At 57.1% G+C, this 15,885-nt stretch overlaps 3 protein-coding genes across 6 annotated transcripts; all 3 read right to left on the bottom strand.

Annotated features, from left to right (window-relative positions):
• Positions 1-3,394: 3,394 nt before the first annotated feature.
• Positions 3,395-7,445, bottom strand: RING1 (ring finger protein 1). 2 transcript variants are annotated; one of them, XM_030871096.3, is made up of 7 exons: positions 7,280-7,445; positions 7,024-7,158; positions 5,955-6,115; positions 5,638-5,853; positions 4,550-4,939; positions 4,094-4,367; positions 3,395-3,813 (listed from the first exon to the last, which is right to left on the bottom strand). In XM_030871096.3, the coding sequence occupies exons 2-7, from the start codon at positions 7,099-7,101 to the stop codon at positions 3,712-3,714; spliced, it is 1,221 nt and encodes a 406-aa protein (XP_030726956.1). In that variant the 5' UTR covers positions 7,102-7,158; positions 7,280-7,445; the 3' UTR covers positions 3,395-3,711. The 2 variants fall into 2 exon arrangements, with proteins under 2 accessions (XP_030726956.1, XP_060164355.1); XM_060308372.1 differs by having other exon boundaries at positions 7,288-7,445.
• Positions 7,446-9,196: 1,751 nt separating this feature from the next.
• HSD17B8 (hydroxysteroid 17-beta dehydrogenase 8) lies at positions 9,197-11,295 on the bottom strand. Of its 3 annotated transcripts, XM_070046792.1 has the most exons (9): positions 11,238-11,295; positions 10,837-11,054; positions 10,618-10,734; positions 10,413-10,505; positions 10,225-10,310; positions 10,049-10,133; positions 9,806-9,848; positions 9,564-9,638; positions 9,197-9,380 (listed from the first exon to the last, which is right to left on the bottom strand). In XM_070046792.1, exons 1-9 carry the CDS (start codon positions 11,281-11,283, stop codon positions 9,364-9,366), a joined length of 780 nt encoding a protein of 259 aa, XP_069902893.1. In that variant the 5' UTR covers positions 11,284-11,295; the 3' UTR covers positions 9,197-9,363. The 3 variants fall into 3 exon arrangements, with proteins under 3 accessions (XP_069902893.1, XP_069902894.1, XP_069902895.1); XM_070046793.1 differs by lacking the exon at positions 10,618-10,734 and having other exon boundaries at positions 10,759-11,054; XM_070046794.1 differs by lacking the exons at positions 10,413-10,505; positions 10,618-10,734 and having other exon boundaries at positions 10,759-11,054.
• A 226-nt stretch (positions 11,296-11,521) lies between these two features.
• Positions 11,522-15,816, bottom strand: SLC39A7 (solute carrier family 39 member 7). The gene is made up of 8 exons (XM_030852027.2): positions 15,669-15,816; positions 14,949-15,357; positions 14,691-14,859; positions 14,476-14,529; positions 14,197-14,340; positions 13,908-14,048; positions 13,518-13,714; positions 11,522-12,400 (listed from the first exon to the last, which is right to left on the bottom strand). Exons 2-8 carry the CDS (start codon positions 15,351-15,353, stop codon positions 12,128-12,130), a joined length of 1,383 nt encoding a protein of 460 aa, XP_030707887.2. The 5' UTR covers positions 15,354-15,357; positions 15,669-15,816; the 3' UTR covers positions 11,522-12,127.
• Between the last annotated feature and the right edge of the window lie 69 nt (positions 15,817-15,885).

Raw genomic sequence — 15,885 nt, 5'->3', positions numbered from 1 at the left:
TTTGATGGTGGGGGTTGTCATGGAGATCTCTGGGGATTCAGTTATCTCTTTAAAAAATCCCTTCAAGAAAATCCCGGGAAATCTGATCCGTCCGTGATGGCAGTAGGTCTCAGGCAGCCTGGTTAAACTTCTCAGATGGAGGACAGGAGATTGGAAGTACAGATTCTTTTCTAAGAAACAGGAAAAGCTCTTTTCCTGGGGGATTAGATTGTGGACTAGAAGTGAGGTGGACCTGGCCATTCCAGCCCTGAGTAGGTTCCGGTGAGACACGCTGATCACCTAATGTGGTGGCTCTGGCGGGGATGGAATGGGTCAGGGAGCCGTGCCCCATTATGCCTCCCACAGAAGAGGCAAGTCACTCCGACTGTGGAGGGAGTCTGTCCCCAGGGCTGCCCTCCTGGAGTGCTGCGGGGTTGGCGGCCCGCTCTGTTCATCCCTGTCCTTCCCACTGGGTGTGGACGGTTGTCAAAGCAGAAGGGGGCTCTGAGTGAAGCCACAGCCATGGAGGCCAGAGCCATAGGGCCTGTCACCTGTGTGGGAGTGCAGGGGCAGGGTCAGGTGGCCCCGTGGCTGCAGCACTTCCCACACTGGGGGCAGGGAAAGGGCCTCTCACTCAAATGGACCAGGCGGTGCTGGGAGGGGTGGGAGCATGACAAAAGGAGGCTCCACAGTCCAGGCCAGAAAAGGGCTTTGGGGTGGGGGCAGGGGCTGCTGGGAGGGACGTGGGACAGGGTCAGCTGTGACAGCAGAGGGGTCAAGGGGTAGATGGGGAGCTGGAGGTCTGTCCTGCCTTCTCCTTCTCCTCTGCCTTGGCTCCCAGCCTGTAGGGGAGGGGGATGAAGGTGAGAGCAGCCAGGAGGAGGGGGAGGCAGAGAGACCAAGGTGGCGCAGGCAGGCTGAGCCCCGCCCTGAGGAACCCAGGGCACAACTTTCCCGTTAGCAGTTTGCCAGGGTTTTGAGGGCAGCTGGGTGACAACCAAGCCCTCAGGGTTAGGCCTCACCTGGGCAGGGGTCTCCTTTGGTCCTGGGCTCTGGGGCTCAGCTTCTGCACTTAGACACATAATCTGCTACGGTTTGGGGACCAAGAAGCCTGAAAGAGATAAAATGAGGGGGAGACTAACAGAGAGAGAGGCTCCCCTCCCCCACAGGCCCCCCACCTACTTCCTTCTTCCCTCCCGTCTATCCAGCCTGGTGGCACCTCCTCTGAGAAGCTCTTCCTGACCACCCTGCGGCTTCCAGTGATGCCCCTGCCCTGAGGCCTGGCATCCCTCCAAGGGGACACTTGTCATTCACTGTAAGGACCAGAGCATCTACTGCAGGGGTTCTGGGCCCCGAGCACATCAGATTCACATGGAGGGCTTGTTAATACACAACTGCGGGCCCCACCCCGCAAGTCCCTTTCCTATGCGAGGTCGTGTGGTTTCTAAGTGGCGAGGTGGAGATTTGGACCCCGATGAGTCTGAATCGAATGTCTTTCTTTCTCCACCTTGCTCCTCTGGGTAGTTGCTCTCCTTTTATCCTCTGTATCTTGTCTCTCAACAAAATAATCAGGTTCCCTTTTGTATACTTTGTGTCTCTCACTTTGCCTCACCCATAGGTGCAGGCTTCACTGACAGAGGCTGAAAGACTTGGGGAGCTATCTCAGGGAGTGGGGGTGGAACAGAATTGGAGCAACCCCCGCCCCCTTCTGCCAGCACTGGGGAAGGGGAACGCCTGGTCAGGTCAGGTCAGGCAGTCATTTTTTCTTTGTTGTGGGCAGAGGAGATGGACCTGGAGCAACAGTTCTGTATGTCGCTCACATGGTGCCATCTAAAGAAACAGGCAGCCTGCGAAGTTCAGCGTCTCGGGGGCAGAGGAGGGTGACAGAGCACTGGCAGCAGAGAGGGGTCCGAGGAGGAGCGTGAGAAGCGGAACGGCGGAGAGGATGGGCCGTGGTGTGGACTGGGGCCCTAGGAGAGGAGAGACGGGGGACCAAGGCTCGCAGGCGGCTCCAGAGTGAAGCCAGAGGGCGGGGGAAGAGGCAGAAGGGCCACCGGGTCGGGTAGGGCTGGCGAGAACGAGGAGAGTGAGGAAGTGTCGCTCCGGGCAGCCGCTGGAACCAGAAGAGAAGCCGGGTTCATTCCAGACTCTTCGGCTTCCACCTCGGTACCTCCCGCGACTCCTCGCCATCGTTTTCTCTCCCTTGAAACTCCGGGAGCGACACCCACCTTCCTCCCGCCCTCACATCCCGGGAGCGTCACCCCCCTGGATGCCTGGGGTGGGAGAAAAGGGGAGCCAGGATCGGGGATCCAGGGAGGCGGGGGTAGAAAGGGGCTTATACGAGGGTGAAGTGGGTGTTGTCTATTTCTACAGGGCGAGAGGTCTCGGGGGTGGGCGCCCGGTCACCTGGGCTGGAGGGTACCCCCTGCGTCCGTCGTACTGAGGGTGAAAGGGACGACGGGCAGCAAACGAGAAACGCCAAGCGTGGAGTGAGGTGCCCTCGGGCCGGCGAGTCTGACGCCGTGGCTGACTCCTTAGCCGGGAGGGCCGAGACTAGACTGAGCGAGCCACGGGAATTTGGGGCGGAGTGGGGTGGGGGCGCGAAGGGCAACGGAAACAGGAAGTGAGGGGCAGAGAGGCCAAAGCGGGTGGCGGGAGGCAGCGTCAGTCCCTCCTGGGGAGGCGATCCTCTCCACCTCGCCGGGGCGTGGCGCGCTACGTGGGCCCCGGACCCCGCCCGCGGAACTCGAGGCGTGGGGGATGCGGAGCAGCGAGCGCTTTACTGCATGCCCCCACCTGGGCTCTCCGCTGCCGCCGGGACCGGCACAGAACTACAACTCCCGGGCAGCCCTCCCTCCGCTCAGCCCCGCGGCTCGGCGGGCACCGACCGGCTCGCTCGCTCCTCGGAACTGTAGTCCCTGGCCCTGCCCGTCTTCTTCGGGAGGCTACCCGGGGGCGGGATATGTGCAGGGAGGTTCTCGCAGCCCTCCCCCCATCCGCGCCTTTTCTCTCCAGCTTTAGAAACCAGCTTCTCGCAGGGACGAGGAATTGTACCCCTTCCAAACATCTCGGGCCTGCCGCGTCACCCTCTTGAGCCACTTTCCTTCTTTCCCTGTGGTATTGAAACCCGGAATCTCAGCCTGGGCATTCAGGTCATAGGGGGAAAGCTTGGGATCTGACTTCACACCTCTCGGCTCTCCACCCTGTCTCTTACAGCTTCACAGGTCCTTCCAATTTTCGTTCACATTTGCTGATCTGAAGGTTCAGGAAAATGGGATCTACACACCATGAATACCCTTTGACATTTCCTCCCCATTTCCAAGGCTGATTCTACATGATTTCTAGGGTTCCCTCCCCGATCTTTGTTTTCCTCTCCTTCTACTAACCCCCTGATAAAGAGACACAAAACCACAGGTTTCAAAGAGGAATAAAAGCAAATTTGTTGTTGTTGGTAGAAGGGCATGATGGGAAGGGCTCTTCACCCTTCCCAACATCTTGCATGGATGGGAGGTTGGGGGCAATAGAAAAGGCAGTAGATGGGGGCGCAGGCCCCACTCTGTACAATATAGAAGAATCTGATATAGATACTTTGTATAAAAGCCACTTGTCCTCATTTGTGTCCTCTTGCTGGCTGGCCGGGCTGGGGGGCTCTGGGGGACAAAGAAGCTGGGTGGTGGGCCAGGACTCAGGGACACCCCATGGTCCCCATCCCCTGGCTGTCCCCTTGAGGGGTCACTTTGGATCCTTGGTGGGGGCATAGCAGAGCTCCAGTGGTCGGGACACTTTCCAGAACTTCTCATTCACCAGCTCCAGGGTTAGCGAGCCATTCAGTGTCTACAGAGGGGGTGGATGGGGGAGGAGAGGGAAGAGGAAAGTAAGTTGGGAGAGATAGTAAAGGAAATGAATGAGAGGAGAAAAAAAAAGGAAGAAGAAATAATAAATGGGGCAAATCACGGACACGGATGATGGGGAAGAAGGATGGACAGAGAAGGGAGAGATGGGAGATGCAGAGGGAGAAGAGGGCTGGTCAGTTAGGAGGTCAGGATCTCGGTTCTGCGTCCCCAGGCCACTCTCCCTCCTCTCCTCTCACACCGCTGCCCTCAGAGGCTCTCACCGTGAAAGCTCCGCCCCCGGGGGCGATGTAGATGGTATACTGCTTTTCGCTGACACCCTCCAGACTGGGCAAGGCAGGCTCTTCAGGGCCGTCACCTCCTCCGGCGCCCCCACCCTCCCCACCTCCTCCATCAGGTCCTCCGGCGTCAGAGGCGCCCCCTCCAGGCCCTCCTGGCTCCCCCGCCTCTTGCTGCTGCCTCCGTTCGAGGGCAATGCGCAGGGCCAAGTACTTGGAGAGATGGTCCACTGTGGCATTCCCAGTTGTCTTCACATACCTGGAGTGGGAGAGAGGGCAGGTTGAGGGCACAGGAAGCCTCAAATGGAGAAGGGAAGTTGGGGATTTCCCAAAGGGCCTCTGGGTTAGGGATTCTTTCTGGGTTTGGGCGAAGCCCAATTCTGATGGAAGATCATGAGACCTTTGGTTTCTCAGTGGTCTGGGGAAGGACGAAGCTCTCACCTAGTCTGGCAGTATTCTCCCTTCTCCACGAGCAGGGGGTGGGGCCGGAACACGAGCTCAATTTCTCCACCTGGCTCTGGGGGACTGGGAGCCCCGGGAGGGCTTGGGGGGCCCAGGGTTCCCCCTCCCAGGGTCCCTCCCCGGTCACCAGAGTCTTCAGAACCGGCACCCCCACCCACCCCACCAGCGCCACCTCCCCCTGTCCCTACGCTGCTCCCCCCTGCGCCCCCTCCACGGGGTCGCTTGGGAGCAGGGCCTGGGGCAGAGTCAGGGGCGGAGTCTGAGCTCACATCCTCTCCATCCCCCTCTCCCTCCCCAGGCTCTCCTTCCCCCCCACTCATCGTTGTGGTCTGATCTGACCCAGGCATCGGCCGCCTCACACGCTGGGCCCTGTGGAAACAAGTGGTTGAGGTTAGAAAGCACCAAGGATAAGGGGTTTAGATTTTAAACTTCAGAGAATTAAGAGATCAGGGAAATCTTAATGATGATACCTAATATTTATTACATACTGACTACATGCTAAACACATTGTTAAGTATTTTGCACTGATTGCCTCAAATTATACAAATCCTATGGACACAGGTAATTATATCATCTCTATTTTATGGTTGAGGAAACTGAGGCTTAGAGAGGTTAAATAACTAGTTTGAGACCACAGTCTCTTTGCCTCTCAAAGCGTGGTCCAAGAACCAGTAGCACAGCCTTGTAGAGATGCAGAATCTCAGGCCCAACTTGTGACCTACTGAATCAGAATCTGCATTTTTAACAAGACTCTCAGGTAATTTAGATGCACATTAAAGACTGAGTGATGCTGGACTAGGAGGTGATTTAATTCCCAGCAGTGTGAACTCAGAGCTCATGCTCAAAAAGCACTCTACTGTTCTAACTTCCAGAAAGTTAGAAGATGAGCTATTTCCTTAAGAACAGTAGTACAAGCTACAGTTTACATCCATGACCTCCAGGCGTGACAGTTAAGACTGTGATCAGCACTCAGGATGCTGAGGCTTAGAAGCAAAGACAGCCCCAGGAGTCTGACCCACGGATCTGTCCCATCAGCACCGCTGCCACCTTCTTCGTGGCCCCCGAACCTGTGCATGGCCTGCATTCGCAGCCCCTCCTCAATGCTGGAGCTCAGCGCCTGCTGGTTGTGCAGGCGGCTGAGGCGGATGAGCACCCTGTCTTGGTGGGCCTCATATTCCTCCCGGCTGGGGTAGATCTTAGAGATCAGAGCATCGAAGTTGGGGTCTGGCCGCAGAGACCGCTTGGATACCAGCTTCTTTCGGCAGGTAGGGCACTCCTTGTTCCTGGTGTGGGAGAAAGGAGGCCCTGAGGAGTCAGTCACCAGGGCATGGAGGGTCCAACTCTTGTCCCCCTCCCCCCATCTCAAACCTGTCCCTCCTGTTACCCGCTGCGCAGGGCCGTGACAATGCAATCAGAGCAGAATCGGTGGAGGCACTCCTTGGTTGTCATCGTATTCTTCAGCATGTCCAGGCAGATGGGGCACATGAGCTCTGAATGCAGTGACCGAGGGGAAACTGCAATTTCTGTGCCATCCATGATGGCTTCCTGGAGGCGTCGATGAGTAGAAAGGTGGTGGGTGGGTTGGGGGGAAAGGGGTTTTAGAAACAAGTGGTCCATGAAATTGGAGTCTTGAGAAATACAGTGAGATGTCAGAATCTGGGTATCTCACGTTGGCCACATGAGGAAATTGGGAATTCTAAGAGTAGGAGCTTTGGAATAGGAGGATCTGTGGTTTGGTGATAGGCCTGGGGATGGGCGTGGCACAGATTTTCCATCTGTGGAAGACTTACTTGGTCAACAGAATTTCTTACAGTGCAGTCCTGGTACTACCTATATCAGAATCCCCTAGGATGCAGGTTAAAAATGCAGATTCTGGGGCTTCCCTGGTGGCGCAGTGGTTGAGAGTCAGCCTGCGGATGCAGGGGACACGGGTTCGTGCCCCGGTCCGGGAGGATCCCACATGTCGCGGAGCGGCTGGGCCCGTGAGCCATGGCCGCTGGACCTGCGCGTCCGGAGCCTGTGCTCCGCGTGGGAGAGGCCACAACAGTGGGAGGCCCGCGTACCGCAAAAAAAAAAAAAAAAAAGCAGATTCTGGGGTTCCATCCCTTTACTGTATCACAATGTTACAGGTAGGGCCAGCGGGAATTCCATTTTTAATAAACTCCCAAGGTGAGTCTTAAATGCACTGACCTATGATGCGGACCTGAGGAACGGGGAAGGTAATTTCAGCCTGTTTACTATCTTTCAAATGAAGATAGTAATACTTGCTCTACCTCTCTGGCACGTCTGTTTTTAGGATTAAATGAGATAAATGTGAAAACGCTTTGAAAGATTAAGGTAATTCAAAGGGCCGGGGAGTGTGAAATCGGGCAGAATGGGGCAAAAAATGGAAGAGGCTGTGAGATGGGGGTCTGGGGAAAAGGAGTAAGTTGTAAAGGGAGAATCCCTATCACCTGAGGGGTCCGGTGGAGCTCATACAGACTCAGTTCCCACGTTTTGCTGGCATTCTGGGCATTCGCCGGCGTCGTCATGGTGACCGGGCACAGACCCCCACGAGGGCTCCACCGCCGGGGAGGAGGAGAGGTAGGCTGGGGAGTGGGGGAAGGGGGAAGGGGAGGAAGGGTGTTAGGGGGGCCGCCCCTCGCGGAGACCCCGCCCTCCCTAGGCTCCCTCCTCCGCCCCCCACTCCGCGCCGGCGCGGCCCCTCACCAGCTTACAGCTGTCCGCGCTCCCGCCGCCACAGCGCCTCTTCCGGGGCCCGGGCTCCCCGGCCGAGTTCGCTCGGTCCGCAGCCGCTGCTCAGACAGCAGCTCCCGCTGCCGCCGCCGCCGCCGCCATGGCCCGGGCGCTGGGGCCCTACGTCACTTCCGCCTGCCCCTCCACTCCACTCCACCCCCCGCCGGCAGAGACGTCACCCGCCAGTCGCGGCGCGGGTGGGACGCGACGTGGACGCCCGGGTTCCCCACGGCCCCCGCGAGCAGCCGGCGTCCCCGGAGTCCCGCGCTACGTGGGGATCGCAGTCTCCGTCCCCTGGCCAGCACCGTCGCGCGGCCGACCTCAGCCACTGTCCCCTTCCAAGGCCCCCACTCGGGGCCTCCGCTCTGGAGGGCGGGGCCTGGGATCTCTCGGACCCCGGGAGGGGACAGAGGGAATTGGAAAAGGGGCCACCTCCCCCATTCCGCGTCCCCTGGCGGCTCTGGGGAAGGGCGCCCCTCCTCCCCACACACAACTTCTCCATAACCCCAGCCCGGGATTCCGGGGAAAAAAGAGTTGCAGAGGAGCCTCTGCCGCTACAGTCCTTCAGTCCTGTGAACGCAACTAAGTTCCGACGTGCCCGGGATTCCCTTACCACCCTGGTGACCTGCTCCACCCTCCGCTTTGGCTCTCCCTAGACCCTCCGACCCGCTCTCCCTTCGAGGTTTGGGGGCGACGGCTCGGGACGTCCAGACTCAACTCTCGGCCAGAGCTAGAGACTCGAGAATTGCGTTTGGACAATCAAGAGCCGCGGCCCGGGGCGGGGGAGGGAGGCACACGGGAGGTATGGGGGAATGGAGACACCACGCGGAAGCAGGGACACACACACACACACACACACACACACACACACACACACACACACACACACACACACACACACACACACACACACACACACACACACACACACACACACACACACACACACACACACGATGGGGCCCCTATCGGGGAGGGGTTGTGCGCGTGTAGGTGGGGGGCACAAGGGGCCGAATGTCTGGAGTGGGAAGCGGGCAGAAGTCTCCTCCAGGACTTCCCAGTAAAGGAAGGGGACCGAGAGGGAAGAGAAGAGGAAGGGGCAGAGCGATCCCCATTGAGGGCAGGGGATGAGAGGGATACGGGGGAAAAGAGACCGTGATGGGCGTCTGTCTCCTCCAGCTTGAACTGGGGCTCCCGGACTTGGGCTGCAACTGCCAGGGGGTGGCCTCTTTCTGGGACAAGGCAGCAGTGGGTCCCCTCGCCCCCTCCCCCAGTTCCCCCCTACTTCCCTGTCCTCGCCTTCAGTCCGTGGCCAGTCCTTATGTGGGCTCCAGAGTCGATTAGCGCGGACCCCCTCCCCTTCCTCCTCCTCCTCCCAGCCCCCTCCCTCCCTTCTGCTCTCCTCCAGCCCCTTTCATCGGCTGGCCCATTCCCCTAATCCTGGCCCCCTCCCCTAATCCCCCCCATCCGACCCCCGGCCGGCTGCAGCTATTGTAAGGTGGAGAGAAAGGGGAGGGGGGGACTCAGAGAAAGGAGAGGGGTGGGGGAGGGCCACCTGTTCCAAGACCCCCTCCCAAGGATAGACTGGATACTACGATGGGGCCATGAACAAATCACCCTTGGGGACCATAAGGACCCAGGGAATTGGGGGAGGGGACTGGGGCTGCAGGATCAGTGGAAGGGGGTGGGGCAGAGAGCCCCTCCCTCCAAAAGACCCAGAGTGTCACGCACACACAGTGACACACACTCTCTCCTCTCATACCCGGCGGCGGGGGTTGCCCTGGGAGACCAGGCAGTGAAAGGGAACAATCCTTCGCGAAAGGGAAAGGAGGGGGAGGTGGCGAAGGGTCTGAGGACTTGGACACAAGAAGAACCGGAGGTGGCAGGGAAGAGGATTTGGAATTTATTAGGGTCACAAGCACCCCTGCCTCCCATATTCAGCATTCCTGAGCCATACACTGCCACCCCTTTTGTAGCCTGGGAACTCTGAGTCCTCATCAGCAGGAGGCCTGGCAGAGTGGTGGGATAGTGAGCAGAGTCCGGGGTCCTTGAGGCAGTTACATGAAAAGACCTCCTGGGAGGGGCAGAAACATTTGGACAGATGTATAGGTGGAGACAAATGGGCTGGGGGGGAGGCATCCACTTCTGTCCTTGGCCTATGGGAACTTCTGCCCTTCCCTCAGTGGCTCCAGGCTCCCCTCATTTGCTTTCTGGGTTCCACTTCTCTGCCCTCTTCCTCCCCCTGATGGCCTCATACCAGTGACTTCCACTGACGCCCCTGTGATGTATCCACTGTCTTCAGATGCCAAGAACGCGACCACATCTGCCACATCTATGGGAATGGTGGGGAGAGGGCAGAATCCTACTCACTCTCACAGACCCAAAGTAGCCACCTACCCGAATCATCCCTCCCCCAACCACCAATCCTGGTGAGACCCTCTCAGATACCACAGACCTCAGGATCTCTTCATTCAGGCCCCCTCTGCACTCAGTGCTCACCCTCAGGGTCCCCCATATGTCCCAGTGGGATCATTCCAGTCACCTGTAAGGAAACACTCGTGTGAGTGAAAGTTTTTTTCATGGTTTTTTTTTTTTTTTTGTAGACCGAGTCTGTGACTTTTTTTGGTCTTCATTCCTTATACGCTTGCTGAATATGCCCCTCACTGGGCCCAGCATCCTCTCTCTGAAGCCCAGAGAGTTTGGCTCTCTGAATGATTCTGCCCTCCACCCACAGTCTCCTACCTTGTCCAGTACCTTCTGTGGCACTTTCTGTGTCATGGGTGTTTTAATGAACCCTGGGAGGACAGAGTTACAGCGGATCCCATGTCTGTGGAAAGGAGAGTGGCTGCTGACTCCAGAGAGGACTGAACACTGACCCTCCCTCAGACCTTCCACATGGCCCCAGGTGTCTGACCAACCGTCCAAGCTCCCGGGCTGCAGTCTGGGTCAGCCCAACCACTCCAGCCTTGGATGCTGCGTAGTTTGTCTGTCCCACGTTCCCCACCTTTGGGTGAGCCAGAGATTGGGGTTAAGTTGGGAGTCCTAAGGAGGGGCTCTCCTCTCTGTGCCCACTTGGCTGGCTGACCTCGTCCCAACTCAACCTGACCTTCCCTACGATGCTACTGATGTTGATGATGGAGCCAGGACAGCCACTGGACACCAGGGCTTGGGCTGCAGCCTGAGTGACTAGAAAGATGCCCTGGGGGTGGGGAGAGAAAGTAACAAGGCAGAAAGGATCAGCAGGGGTGACACTCCTCCAACTCCCTCCCCAGGCTAGAGGGCCCAGAAGTCATGGGTTCAGAGATCACCACCTTGAGGTTGACAGCTATGACTTTGTCCCAGTCATCCTCAGACATGTGGAGCAGAAACTCATCCCTGGTGATGCCCGCACAGGACACAACGACAGATGGCGGGCGAGAAAAGCAGGCCTATGTAAGGGGTAGGTTACACACCAAAAAACCTTGTAGAGCCGAGGGCACTGGAGGCAACGTTAGGGCTTTAAAGGGGGCGACGTCGTCTCGCTTTTTCACCTGCACTTGATCCAGCAGGCGCCTGACGGCCCCGGCCTCGGACACGTCAGCCTGGAAGGCTGCGTGGGCCCCGCGGGGTGCCCCCTCGTGGCTTCCCGGCCCTCCCAGCAGCCGCACCGTCTCCCGTGCCGCTGCCCCGTCCAGGTCGCAAGCGGCCACAGTGGCCCCCTCAGCGGCCAGGCGCACACCCACTGCTCGGCCGATGCCACTACCAGCACCTGAGATGGGAGAGAACACGCGGGAAGGGGGGGAGGGAGAAGTGGGCAGGGGTCAGAGGTCAACAGGGCGCAAAGTTAGTAAAATTCGGACCACAGGCCACAGCGGTTGTAGAGTCCGAGGGCGCGCCCCGACGTCACTCTAGCACACCAACCCCCCCGGGGAGAGGACACCCGCCCCCCAACCTGTGACCAGAGCCAGCGCGAAGCGAAGCCGGAGCTGAGACGCCATGGCGGGTGGCGAGTGGGCGGGCCCCCAGCACTGAGCCAATCCGAGCGCAGAGGGGGCGCGGCGAGAGCAAAGCTGGACCAATCGAAGACCCGCCAGCGTTAGGCCACTGGCGGCCACCCGCGCAGGCAGACCTCCAACCGCGGGGGCGTGGCCAGACACCAAGGCTTGGGGGCCAGTGGAGCCGGGAGAAGAGGGGCCCCCATTCCCCCCAAAAAGGACAAAGACTGCGCGTGGAGCGGAAGATCCAAGGATTTTATTTCCGGTCACCACCCCTCCTTCCCCATTCAAACAGTGATATAAAAGAATACAAACAAAAGAAAAATCAGGCCATGAGAGTAGCAACTAGCCCCCCTCCCCCCGCAATAACTCCCAAATCAGGACACACGATTGATGTTTATCCCCGACTTCTGCTACCCACTTCAGGGCTCTGGTCTTCCCTGGAGTTTCCACCAACCGGTGGGAGAGAGGGAGGTGGACCCTGGAGAAGCCAGTGTGTGGCAGCTTGGTCCTCTGTGAATAGGTGGGGTGGGGGATATGGGGTAGGTTGCCGTGACTCCTCTCTCTTCCAGCCTTCTTCATGGCCCCACTTAGTCCCCAAACCCAACAACATGGTCAGCACATGCCCAACACTATGGTCCCTCGGGCTGTCATTCTCACCTCTGCAGCCCCTGTAAGACTGCCAAATCTTGATAGCTTTCAAGACAAAGTTGCCACCTCCCTAGGACACAACTCCCTCCTTTGGCAGATGTCCCAGGCCAGGGCCCCCAACTTCCACAGACCCCTGACCTGGAGGGTTTAGAGGCTAGAGGTTTGGGGCTGGGGTGGGGCTGGTTTACCCCACCTCTCACTCAAGGTGGGCAATCAGCACCATCATGAAAACTCCCCCCAGCAGCCCCAGCACCTCCAGAAGTGATTGCAATGGTGATGCCTCCCTCAACAGCTCAGGCAACACTGACACCGTTGCTACATAGATAAAGCCACCTGCAGTGAATGGCAGAACCCAGCCAGGACCTGTGCCACCTGCAACTTCACTGCCCACTGCCCCTCCTTCAGTTAGGAGGGCACAGGCTGTGCCTGCCAGTGCCCCTATTGCCGTCAGTAGTTGTAGACGCATCGCCTGGTGGGCAGAAAAGAGAGAGAGAGGCACTCACCAACATCTAAAGGTTATCAGTGGTTTACATATGGCTGGAGGGGTATAAGTGTACATGGATAAGATGCATGTCTTTAGAAACTAAATAGTAAGGCAAAAAGAAGGGGATCTAGAATAGACACTTTCTGAAAAATCTTAGATCAAAGAGGTCCTTTCCACAGACCTTCTGACTCAATAGGTCAGGGTCAGGGGCATGGTGTGAAAGACCCCCATAAAACATTCAGATGGCTATGGACCACAGTTCAAGAACTACTGAGCTACAAGACAAAGAAACAGAACTTCTTCCCCCTCGTTTCTAGAGGATCTGTTGTTAACAATACAGGCATACCTCGGAGATATTGTGAGTTCAGTCCCAGGGCATCACAATAAAGCAAGTCACGTGAATTTTTTTGGTTTCCCAATGCATATATTTACACTATCCTGTAAGTGTGCAGTAGCATTATGCCTACAATGTACGTAGCTTAGTTAAAAAATACTCTACCGAGGGCTTCCCTGGTGGCGCAGTGGTTGAGAGTCCGCCTGCCGATGCAGGGGACGCAGGTTCGTGCCCCAGTCCGGGAAGATCCCACATGCCTCGGAGCGGCTGGGCCCGTGGGCCATGGCCGCTGGGCCTGCGCGTCTGGAGCCTGTGCTCCACAACGGGAGGGGCCGCGGCGGTGAGAGGCCCGCGTACCACACACACAAAAAATACTCTACTGATAAAAAATGCTAACCATCACGTAAGCCTTCAACAAGTTGCAATCTTTTTGCTATAGTAACATCAGAGATCACTGATCACAGATCAACGTAACAAGTATGATAATAACGAAGTTTGAAATGTTTCAAGAATTACTCAAACTGTGACACAGACATGAAGTAAACTAGTGTTGTTGGAAAAATTGTATCCATAGACTTGCTGAAGCAGGGTTGCTATAAATTTGTAAAAAACGCAATATCTGCTAAGTGTAACAAAGGAGTGCAATAAAACGAGGTATACCTGTAGTACAACTTGTTCGGAACTAACGGGTGGCAGTCTGGGTTTGGGGTGGGTTAGCGGGGGATAAAAGGCTTGAGGCAACCATGTTTGGTGCACACCTTCACCAACCTGCTTTTTGCTGCAGCCAGACTGGACCAAGATGGCAAAGTCCCCGACTTCATGGGGCACTTCATGTAGCAGAACAGTCATTGTGGTCAGGATCCCCAGTCCCCGACCCCCTCGAAACGAAGCACCAATGGCCAGACCATCCGTGAAGTTGTGTGCCAGGTCAGCAGCCAGATTCAGGTACCCCGATACACGTAGGTCTTTTACAGGAGAAAAGGAAGATTAAACGATTAGAGGTATTCATCACCCCTAGTCTCAGCCCTGATCAGCCTCCTAGAGACCACTTCACATCCAGCCTCAGTATTTTCCAGACACCTGTGATCACCCATAGTGCTGTTCCATGTGATTCATGATGATGCCCCTTGCCCAAGCGTATGCAACGCTGGCCCTCACCTGAACCTGCTTTTTCCTCTTCAGAGTTCTGAGGTTTCACTGGCCTGTCTTTGGGCCTTGTGCTCCCTCCTCTGCTTTTCCTCGACCCCTCTGCTTCCTTTTCTTCTTCCTCTGAGCTCTGTTTCTCCTTTGAAGGACGCCCTGAGGGAAGAAAGGAGTTGGTAAGAGTGGAGAACAGAGATTTGCCAATATGTCCTCATAAGGGTAGCCTTCTCCCACCTAAGAACCATAAAATGAGGAGATTCAGAGATGGCAAGGTGGCTTTCAGGAAGGTTGTTCCTGGGCTCACCCTGTCTTCCATGTGTGTGACCGTGAGCGTGTCCATGTCCGTGTCCATGTCCTCCTTTCACATGTCTCACAAATTTCTCCACCACGAGAAAGGCGACAATTCCACTGAGGACCCACAGTCCCACAGACAGAATGGGGCCCTGCCCTAGGAATGGATACATTGAGACATTAAGGGAGATTTTGATTTCAGACTCTTCCTCCCCAAGCACAAGAGAAGAATAGGGAGGCACAGACCTTCCCCTGCACCCCAACCCCACGTCTTCACCTGCCCCTTCCTCACCACTGTGGGAATGTCCATGTCCAGGCTGCTCCAGAGGGTGGTGAGAATGAGGTTCTGGAGGAAGGGAGAGACAAAGCCAGATGAGGAAATACCCCAACCAAGGGGTGTATATTTGGGAGAATATTGGAAGGTCAGGGATCACAAAGGGGAAAGAACCCTCTTGTCCAAAGCATGAAATACATTAAGATTTAAGGTAGAAGCTAGAGATCACTTACCCAGAGCATGAGGGATGAGGTGCAGGAAGGCATCTCCCAAGAGCCCACCCGAAGCAAAACTCAGCAAGATCTGGAGCAGAGAGCGGTGCCGAGGGGAGTTTGACTCCACGGGGATAAGGAAGAGGACGAAAAATGGAGCTGCAGAGATCAGCACTGTGGCCCCCAGTGCCTGGCGAGGGAGAGTCAGGGGTCAAGTGGTGTGGGGTTTCCCAACAATCCCGAACCAGTCCCCCTCTGCCCCATCCCCGGGGGACTCACATAGGCCCAGAGAGTGACAGTGTCCAGGTTCTGTTTGATGCCTGGAGCCCCAGACTCCTCATAGATTGCATGGCTGTGCTCATGATCATGTCCATGTCCTCGGTGGTAGACGCTCTCATGAGAGTGGCCATGACTATGGCCATGGTGCAAATCCTCATGCGAATGTCCATGGTCGTGACCGTGGGTATGCCCATGCCAGATGCTCTCATGAGTGTGGCCAGGGGCATGGCTGTGTCCATGGTGGAAATCCTCATGTGAGTGCCTGTGGCTGTGGCCCTGGAAGTCCTCGTGCAGGTCTTCGTACAGGTCGCCATGACCCCCGTGTCCGGCCACTAGCAGCCCCAAGGCCGCCCAGGTCAGCAGTCCCACGGCCACCCAGTGGGGGGCCCCCAGGCCTCTGGCCATCACGCTGACCAGAGGGACAGAGATAGTGACTCCACTTGACCCTCAACTCTATACCTATGCGGGGTCCGCTTTACTCCGTTCGCGCCCTCCGTCCACTTCTATGGGCTGCTTCCCCATTCCATCCTGTCCCCACCCACATTGTTCCCAAGACTCGTTTTCTTTATCCGGAACCCCATCCCTGATGCAGGGCCCCCAGGACACCGCTCTAGGCTTTGATCCTCCACTATATGGACTCTCTGCGCCCTCGTCTCTATGACCCACTAAATGAAGAAAAAGGCCTGAAAAGGACGGTAGGGAAAAACAGGGAATTCTCACCGGCTCCGGGATCCTCTCCTTTCCCGGTTTGCTCGGACGTGGCAGTCCCGCCTCTAGCTCCCGCGAGAACAGGGAGTTCCGTTCTACCTTGGTCCCAGTACCTTTACCAATATGGCGGCACTCCGGTAGTGGTGAAGCCGTCTAGCCCTGGCGCGCATGCGCGGGTGTGGAGGTTATTTGAGGGGACGCTGGGCTAGGCGGGTTAACAGGCGGGAGG

This window comes from Globicephala melas, chromosome 11 (genome assembly GCF_963455315.2).
Source record: "Globicephala melas chromosome 11, mGloMel1.2, whole genome shotgun sequence".
Taxonomy (NCBI): Eukaryota; Metazoa; Chordata; class Mammalia; order Artiodactyla; family Delphinidae; genus Globicephala; species Globicephala melas.
Note: the sequence above shows the minus strand (reverse complement) of the source record. Positions and strands in the feature narration are given on the sequence as shown.